The 10503-nt window shown below is 32.1% G+C and overlaps 1 protein-coding gene across 1 annotated transcript in view; it reads left to right on the forward strand.

Moving 5' to 3' along the window:
- The window catches only part of LOC128191366 (chitin synthase-like), a 30299-nt gene extending 20256 nt beyond the window's left edge, over positions 1-10043 (forward strand). Inside the window, 10 exon segments of the mRNA XM_052863436.1 lie at positions 2713-2876; positions 3707-3786; positions 3901-4009; positions 4336-4489; positions 4684-4888; positions 4970-5170; positions 5300-5423; positions 9194-9364; positions 9445-9628; positions 9714-10043. Coding sequence (XP_052719396.1) covers positions 2713-2876; positions 3707-3786; positions 3901-4009; positions 4336-4489; positions 4684-4888; positions 4970-5170; positions 5300-5423; positions 9194-9364; positions 9445-9628; positions 9714-10043 — 1722 coding nt within the window.
- Positions 10044-10503: the final 460 nt, after the last annotated feature.

A 10503-nucleotide genomic window follows, 5' to 3' on the forward strand; every position in this document is an offset into this window, starting at 1 on the left:
AGCATTTAAGATTGGCAAATATATCATACTTGATGGTTTGTTTTGTTTCTATTTTATGACTAACATTTATTTTGAATCATTTTAAAAACACCTAATAAACATGCTCTCATATGCTACAATGTATAATGAAAAAATTGTGATGTTTTTATTGATACAACCAATCAAATTTCCGAAAAAAAGTTATGATTACATTCCTTTTCTGGATGGTAACGCATCTGTTTTGCGTTTACTTTTGACATCCTAGATGAAGTTTTGGTTTGCCATTTTCAATCAAATTACTGAAGTACTGACGGGAGTTGATTTTATTGATTATTATTTATTTTAAAATCAACGATGTGTTAGTAGTTTCCTATATGTATTTGAATTACGCATATTTTTATAGCATGACTTCTCCCACAGGAATTTCGTGAAAACCCAATATGAATCATGTGTAATATTCAAAGAATTATTCCATCAAACTACGTATCAGTAATCGAAATAGTTATGAGAAATTGTATAGACCCAAGCAAAATTGAACTCTAGTCTTGTTCAACCAGACTCTCAGCTGTCTCCGGAGAGACTCTCTGCTTGTCGGAGATTTACGGAGACAGCCGAGCATCTTGTTGAACGAGACTATATATTGAACTCTGGCGTAGGAATACATAAATTGTACTGAAAAAATATTTAAATTATCCGTACCATTTAAAATCTGACTTTTACAAGGTATCTGTAAATAAGTTTCCTTGAAAAACAATGCTTAAGAACTCATTACATCGAATTCATCGTATTAGTAATCGAAATAGTTATGAGAAATTGTATAGACCCAAGCAAAATTGAACTCTAGTCTTGTTCAACCAGACTCTCAGCTGTCTCCGGAGAGACTCTCTGCTTGTCGGAGATTTACGGAGACAGCCGAGCATCTTGTTGAACGAGACTATATATTGAACTCTGGCGTAGGAATACATAAATTGTACTGAAAAAATATTTAAATTATCCGTACCATTTAAAATCTGACTTTTACAAGGTATCTGTAAATAAGTTTCCTTGAAAAACAATGCTTAAGAACTCATTACATCGAATTCATCGTATCAGTAATCGAAATAGTTATGAGAAATTGTATAGACCCAAGCAAAATTGAACTCTAGTCTTGTTCAACCAGACTCTCAGCTGTCTCCGGAGAGACTCTCTGCTTGTCGGAGATTTACGGAGACAGCCGAGCATCTTGTTGAACGAGACTATATATTGAACTCTGGCGTAGGAATACATAAATTGTACTGAAAAAATATTTAAATTATCCGTACCATTTAAAATCTGACTTTTACAAGGTATCTGTAAATAAGTTTCCTTGAAAAACAATGCTTAAGAACTCATTACATCGAATTCATCGATTAGAACTATATGTTGTCAGCGGTGTGTTAATTTGTGCTTAGGTCTAAACACTGTTTCACTTTCGGTTTGCCCGTGTAACTGCATAGGAGAGTTGATTTAAATCAACTCCCCAAAAATCATGTCTCGCTGAAATAACTTAATATATTTTGAATTTTATTGTTGCGTCTGTGCTTCTCGCATCTCTCTGCCACAATGGAATTTAAGTGAAGACCCCCTCCCATTTTTGTTCATAAAAAATAAATCCCTTTACTCATTTTCTAAAAAATAAAAAAAAATGAAGTAATCAGATAAAAAGAATTATAATAAATCATCCGAATCTGTATTTTTTAGCATAGGGAAAATAAATGTTCTTAATCCTTGAGTTGTAATTGTCCTAGTACATAAATTTATCTTTCATTTTCATGCTGTTCTTAAAGCTTTGATTAAACGACATGCTATAAAAATCGCAATTTTCGTTTTATTGAGATCAGTCCGACCCACGGTGGTTGGCAAAAGACGTTCGTTGAATATGATATGCCTGACTATTGTACGATTGAAATCGCTTGAGAGCTAATGTTTTTCAGAGTTTTAGATGTAAATTGATAAATTTGTAAGTGCATTTGTATATGAAAGAAATTGACAATATTTTGGTAAAGTGTGTGATACATGTTAATGGAGATGCTAATGCCATCGAAGATAAAACAAGTTTAGGTGGTTGTGTCTTTGTGTCTAAGGTTCTTTGTGCAGTACTTTCGCACCTTAACACTGAAAATTCTACCCGCATGTTTAAGCTGGTAGATGAAACCAAATATGATAACCTTCAACATTTTGATAAACGAATACTTAACCTTAAAATGTGAACACTGTCAAAGCTATCAAAATTTGCCTGAACTTTGAATTTAGAAAAACAATCCTTTTCGTTTACTTATTAATTTTGGTAATCATTTTGTTATCAAAATTTTCATTTTGACAAACAGAAGAGGAAAAACAAGATATGATCAACGAGTAATTTAAGTATATCAGATGATTTAAGTATACTAGTAACAGATGATTTAATTTGTGGGGTTTCCATGATTATTTTACTTAATGTCGAAAAGATACGTTATCATTTCTCTGATCTAATTTGCCTTATTTTTGCATCAATGTTGATATATTGTGTCTTATATGTCGAGTGCATTGTACTAGTAATAAAAATGGACACGGTAATCTAAAATTAGCATTGTTCAATAAGGAAACTTAAACTGGTAAATGTTTCTCTGCAAGGTATGTGTGAGCTTTTATTCACAAATGACTCCACCTTTTATTGACATAGCAACTACCTGCAAGTTTCTGAATTCTTTTATTTGTTATGCATCATTAAAACAGAGAGAGACAGATACGCTTCCTCCAACTAGTGATTCTGGCCAACCTGCACAAGAAAATGATAACCAGGATCGAAGAAAAGATGAAATACCGATGATTTATTTGTGTGCAACAATGTGGCATGAATCAAAAAAAGAAATGGAACAGATACTAAAATCTATATTTAGGTACCATAAATCTATACTAATATATTTAAATAATAGACTCGAATTTTTGGGCTTTAATACCGAGAAATCGGAAGAGTACTGTCTTCTTTTTTTTTATATTTTAACATCATTGGTATTTGAAGATTACCAATTTGTTTTTATTTTTTCTCAATCAGGCTTCGCTAATTAAAAATCAACGAAAAACCCGTTAAAAAATCCGGAAATAGTCTGAATTTTTCGGATTTCACAATCTTGCGCATGCGCATTACATTCCCGCTAAATCAGGGGATGCTCTTTAGTTTATGGTTTCACAATATCACATTTGCATGGATAAACTAATAACGATAATACAAATACGTGTAAATTTTCATTAAAAATTTTCTATATATTCTGTTCATGAACGAAAATACGGGAGATAACTCTAACTCAGTGCGTTTAAAATTCCGAGAGTTCTGAATGTTAACATGGTGTGCAAATTTGATGTATCTATTTTGTATTACATATAATAACATAAAGTTCCTTGGCGATAATCGTTATGGTTGTAAATAAAATTCATCACCGTAGCCTTTCAAAAAGGATAAATTGTTTGTTAAAAAATACGTGTTCGTACTAAGTTTTCGGCAGCTATATTTTATTGCATCAATTTCTCAGTAATAAATTGTTCTTAGGCGGACTTGTAAAGAATTTTGTTAAATTTCTTATAAAACGTATCGTAAGGGAGTCAAATAAAATGTCTAATTTTAATGAAATGAGGTAATCTTTAATTAATCTAAATTAAAATTACTTAAACAGAATATTCACTAACTATCATTCAGAATACTCATTTTTAATGCAAATTCAATACATTAAAGGCAAGACCGTGACCAGGGGACTAGGAAAGAAAGTAAGAAAGAAAATAAGGGGTTTGACCCCGATTTCTACGAGTTTGAAGGTAAAAGTGTTAATTTGACTTTTAAAAAAATGTCATTCATGGAAGTTGGTATATGTTTCAAATTATTTAAAGGGTATAAAATGATGTCTTTCTCTAATTAAAATCCTCTTTCAGCTCATATTTTCTTTGATGACGCTTTTGAATACCGTCAAGACATCAATGGAATATACATGGTCAACAGTTATGTTAAACAACTTATCGCATCAGTAGAAACAGCAGCAAGGTATCATTATACACAATTGTTATAATATTGACCATGGATTCATCATTATTCGTTAACAACCAATTTTAGGGTGGCTATAACTAGACATTAGGGACGTATTTCAAGGTCATTAACATGTGAAACGAGTCGTTAAGTCAGTGCAAACTGCAGCAAAGTAACTATGCATGCCTATATTATCCTTATTAAGTATTTTCTAGTTTTATTAGAGAGCTATCTGATTAGTATCGGTTTACCACCTTTTGCTGAAAACTATTGAAACTGTCATGAAGATTTATGTTCAATGGGTAAAACCAATATCTCACATAATTTCCTCTTTTCTGATCTAGATATGCACAAACAAAATCAAAAACATTTGAACCACCTCGTCGAACAAATACACCTTATGGAGGTAGATTGGAATGGCATCTTCCGAGAGGAAATAGACTGATTGCTCATCTTAAAGACAAAACCAAAATTAGAGCCCGAAAGAGGTGGAGTCAGGTACGTGTATAATGATATATTATACGATACTGTACACATGCAGATAATATATGAAATAAAATTGCTCACATACACATCGGCCCCTATAGTGGTCACAGAGCGAATCTTACACAAACTTTACAGTTTTTTACTTAGATATTTAGGGATATGTTTTGTTGTTTCTTATCATTGCTTTTTTTATATAAATTTAATAGGTGATGTACATGGCTTATATCTTAACGTACAAGTTGGGAAATCAAGAGAAAAAGGAAGAGCGGACTATAGCAAATAACATATTTATTCTGGCTCTAGACGGTGACGTCGATTTTCAGCCAAATGCTGTTCAACTGTTGGTGGACAGGATGCGAAAGAACCCTAACGTCGGTGCCGCGTGTGGCCGAATCCATCCTATCGGATCGGGTAAGTTTATAATCTACCGACTTTACAAGATAGATTAGAAATTATAACATCGTCTGTAATTATCTCAATTCACTTTCAAAGGTAAAATGGTTTGGTACCAAAAGTTTGAATATGCTGTGAGTCATTGGCTTCAAAAATCAGCGGAAAATATTTTCGGTTGCGTGCTGTGTAGTCCAGGATGTTTTAGTTTGTTCAGAGGTTCAGCGCTTATGGATGAAAACGTTTTGGCTAAATATAAAAACCTTCCGTCTGAACCACGTCACTATGTCCAATACGACCAAGGTGTGATTCAATTATGTCTAAAATACCAGCCTTTTTTCAAATCTATGAATTGTGAACAGAAAAATTAATATAAATGTATTATCCATAGGTCAATTTTTCTACAGAAAGTATCCAAAATTTAAATTTCAGGAGAAGATCGGTGGCTTTGTACTTTATTGCTACAACAAGGACACAAAATTGAGTATGTGGCTGCCAGTGATGCTTTGACATACGCTCCAGAAGATTTCGATGAATTCTACAATCAGCGAAGACGGTGGTCTCCGTCAACTATGGCTAATATCATAGACCTTTTAAAGGACTGGAGAAATGTAACTAAAAAAAATGAAAACATATCAAAGCTGTACATCTTGTATCAAATGTTCTTGATGATGTGTTCCATTTTGACCCCGGGCACAATCTTTCTTATGATTGTTGGCGCAATAAACATGGCTTTTCCAGCCATTCCACCATTTGCAGGGATGATAGTAAATCTTATACCAGTGATTGGAATGATCATATTGTGTTACTTTGGCAAACCAAGCACACAGGTATAAAAATATAAGTTAAATAATTTGGTGCTGATTTTCAAACAAATGTGTGTATGTGTGTTCATTTATCATGGTTGTTTCATTACATTTAAGTTGCGGTATGCTTTTGTTGTGTCACTTGTGTACGGTGTGCTGATGATAGTTGTTCTCATCGGTATACTGAAGGAAGTCTTTACAGCCGGACTATGTTCCGTCACTTCACTGTTTCTTTTGTTTGTCGTCGGAATTTTCTTCGTTTCTGCAGTTGTTCACCCAAAGGTATGAATGATTTATTTAAGAATGCTCCTGTTTTTCGGTAATTAAAATTTATCTATATTTCTCTCTCTCTCTTGCATTTTTTGTTACAGGAGATTAAATGTGTTTTGTATGGATTTCTGTATTTTCTTTACATCCCATCCATGTCCATGTTATTAATGATTTATGCCCTTGGAAATCTGCATGTGGTATCCTGGGGAACACGGGAAACAAAAGAAACACCGCCACAACAAACAAGTCAAACAACAACTACAAAATCAGCCAGATCATCGACGTTGTTAGACTCGTTTGGTCCTGGGGAAGAGAAATCTGAGTATTTGGTATCATGTGGACAATTTATTAGGTATGGTTGAATTGTATTAAGGTATTCAATGTATCATGAAGAAACATTGAACAATTTTGAATCATTTTAAACTAGTTAAATATGTATTGCTAGATAACAATGAAAGTGAAATGAACCAAATTCACATGACTGACAACATATAAGAAGCCGGTCATTCTGCACCTTAATTTTTTTTAAAGAGTTCTCTCCCCTTGTTGAAAAAAAGAGAAAATTTTACTTTCGTCAAAATTTCTGCGGTAAATGATTCATGTTATTTCTTATTTTAATAAAGAGAAAGTTTATGCATGTATTAACCAAGAGAGTTTTACAAATTTTAAGTTACTTTTTACAATATCATATTAAAACATATGTTGCCCATAGACTTCAATGCAAAATTCAAGGTGTAGTTAGTTGGACCATAATTAGTATTTTCAAAATTCCTTTGGTTGAGCATTTTATTTGATAACACCTTCAAAATGATATCATGATTACGAATATCGGACCATTCATTTATTAGGTACATAATGTGGTCGTTATACATCGAATACCTTAATTTATAATCATAATATGGCTTACTGATACAGAGTGTTTGTTCTAAAGAAACATCAGCTCTAAAATCAAATACAATGACGAAACTAGACATATCTGCAATTTTAATTGAATCAAATGTCGATAATCATTTGAAAAATATTTTAGGTAGTTTCAATTAATAGTATTTACATTTTTAAAACGAGGCAATGAAGACCGAAATGATTCCAAATCAACTTGAAACGGAAAAGTCATTTAATTTATTACTTGTTAAAAATATTGCATCGGTAGCAGATTGATTTTTAATATCCTATGTTAAGATTTTTTAATCGCGTTGTATTTGAACAAGCTTTGTTGTATATATACATGTACTTTTCGCACAATTTTTACAATTAAAAAAAATATATTAATTTTATCACAATTTTATCTTAAAGATAAAGAATTTTACTAATTTGGTAAATATTCAATTAATTCATTCTCAGAAAATGTTGGGGGAAAATTAAAGAAATTTTCCCAAGGTCGATTTAATCAAGCGATGCGGATTAGTTCAGGTTCGTAAGGTTGTAGAAAAAAGGACCGCGTTACCTCTATATTTTTTCGTTAGCTTTCTAAGTGAAAAAGATGTAAATCTAAATTGACGTGTCAACCATCAAATTGAAAATTAATTTTAAATATTACAAATCAGTTATAATCTTTAATTTCTTATTTGGTATTTATTTCCCTACAAAAAGTCTTTTTTTCAGTTAATCTATAAAACTGACAACAAAAATATGTTTCTCATGCAATACTAGGTTTAATGATATAAATGATAACTTATTGTATTTGAAAAATGTATTTGAAAGTGCAAACGAGGGAAATTAGCCAAAAACATGTTCTAAAAAAGGCGGGAAACATATTGTGCAGATTCTGGTAAGAAAAGAAAAACGTTTGGATATGATATATGCACCTTAATCCAACATTTATTGTGAAGGTGCAAAGAAGACTAATTTAGAGAAACGTATTTAAACTGTCGGTGTTACTGTCTTATGACAGGTCTATTTATGTTAGATATAGTTCGCAAGAAAGTGGATATTTGTAGTTTTTAGCTCATCTGAGCTAAAAGCTTAAGTGAGCTTTTCTGATAACATTTTGTCCGTCTGTCTGTCTGTCCGTCCGTCCTTTCGTTCGTCTTTTCACATTTTTAACATCTTCTCCAGAATCACTGGGCCAATTTCAGCCAAACTTTACACAAAGCCTAAGTTCACAAAGTTGTGAAAATAAAGGACAACGCTCTCTTACAAATGGAGATTATTAGGAATTAATGAAAATTTTCGAGAAATGTTCAAAAATCTTCTCTCAAGAACCATTTGGCCAGAAAAGCTGAAACTTATGTGAAAGCATCCTCAGGTAGTGTAGATTCAAACTTGTGAAAATCATGACCCGTGGGAGGTAGGATGGGGCCACAATGGGGGTTCGACTTTTTATATAGGAATATATACAATAAATCTTTAAAAACCTTCTTCTCAAAAAACGTTAGGCCAGGAAAGCTGAAACTTATATGAAAGCTTCCTCAGGTAGTGTAGATTCAAAGTTGTAAAAATCATGATTCCTGGAGGTAGATAGGGTCAAAATGGGGTGGGATTTTTACATGGGAATATTAGGAGTAAATTTTAAAAAATCTTCTTCTAAGAAACTAATCAGCCATGTGATTATTAAATATTGTTTAGATTTTGGCTTCTGGATGATTTCTGGACGATTGGGTCTCACAAGGTGTTCAGAGTTTGATGTATGTTTATATCCCATATATAAACAATTGATTGGGATCTTTTTGAGAGCTGCAATGCTCAACATGTGATATTACTATAAAATTATCCTGTTAGAAAAGGGACTAATGATAATAAACATAATAAAATCCAAGGAAAAAATTTGATTTTTATTTATACAGGATCTACATGTATTATACTACATTGTCCAGATAGTTTGTATAATGACCCCGTTAAGCTGATTTTATCATGCCTATTGTTGCTCAGGTTAGCGATGTGACCCATGGGCCTCTTGTTTTAAATAATAAACGTATATAAAAATGTTAATCATGATGAAACGAATTTCGCACGCAACAAGCAGAACAGAACAAATTTAAATGCAACATGTCCATTTTAAAAACGTCACAAGCAATTAAAGATTTAAAAGTCGATTTTGTTTCGGTTATGTCGAAAACCAAGCCTCAAATTTGTCAGTATGGTGAACTGCATGCAAGGAAATATTGTGACAACGACGACATATAAAGATTTGTATTAATTGATCTTCTAATTATTTATGGTTCTGCTACTTGTATTCTATACATATTAAGACATTTACGTTAGGAAAAATCAGCCATGATCGAACTAATAACCTAGTTTTTAAATCTTGAAGATGTTGCCCAGTAGAACCGGATGCATATATACTAGAAAGACTTGATGTCATAGAAGCTCAGATAACGAAAAGTACAACAGAGGGGTCTGAACTTGGTGAGAGGAAATCTCAAGAACAGTTACATTTCTCACACCAAAGCATCATGCCCGACGGAGCTGTTGAACGAAGTATGTTTAAGTTATCGAAAGCATAAACATGTTTTTAAGATTAAAATATTTTGTTTAAAGAATAAGATTATAAATGTGTTTTAGTTAATCCCATATTTTCCCAGATGACAAGGATTCCGAAAATGAAGAAGTTTCATCTTGGATAGACGACAAGGATCTGAGTAAAGGTACCGTTGGTTCGCTAGAAGCTGAAGAGGAAAACTTCTGGAAAGATGTCATTGAAATGTTTTTAAAACCACTGGATAGCGATAAAAATTGTGAGACAACGGTAAATACTTTACTATCTGTTAACTTTTTCCGAAATCATTTAAATTTCATGATTGATTCGGTGTTTTTTCTTGTTGAATTTACAGATGCGGGAAGGCCTAAAAGAGCTTAGGAAGAACGTATATGGCCAATTTTTGTTGATAAATTTATTCCTTGTTGTGATCGTGTATACCTTAACAGAGGTTAATGCAAATACTAAACATGCACTTTCAATAAAGCTTCCATGTACTGTCTCAGAAGGGCCACCTGGCAGAGGTTATATAGAACCAATATCATTTACTTTTACAGCGATATTTGGTATCATGTTATTTTTGCAATTCATTTGTATGCTAATACATGGATGGTCAACATTTAATCACATCATTGCTTCAAATAAATTAACTTTAAAAAAAGATACTACATGTAATGAAAGTTAGTAAAGGAAACAAAAAGTACCCAATTATAAAAAAAAGGCTTTGAAAAACACAAATGTAACAAACTTTGTTGTACTGCAAATAATTTTATACAATTGGTTTTTTTTAAATTTATGTTTATGCTTAAGAGTTATATATGATATGAGTCGAATATGGCCCTATAATTCGCCACTTTAAAGTGTTTCAAGTATATTAAATTGTTGTGTTATTTTTTAAAAAAAATTGATATAGAATATACTTTTCACCTATTCATTTTTGTTTTTTGAACTCACTGGCATTATCTGACGTCAGAAATGACGTTTTTTTAAAAAATTCAATCAAAACAATTTTAAAAAAAATCCTTTTTCTTATCATTTTTTCGAAAAGGAAATAAAGAGCGACACTTTGAATAGGGACATATTTTCTGTCCATTAATTTTCTTGAAAGATACATCTCTGATAAATATGTTTTGTTTGTTCAAGCA

Source organism: Crassostrea angulata, chromosome 7 (assembly GCF_025612915.1).
Source record: "Crassostrea angulata isolate pt1a10 chromosome 7, ASM2561291v2, whole genome shotgun sequence".
Taxonomy (NCBI): domain Eukaryota; kingdom Metazoa; phylum Mollusca; class Bivalvia; order Ostreida; family Ostreidae; genus Magallana; species Magallana angulata.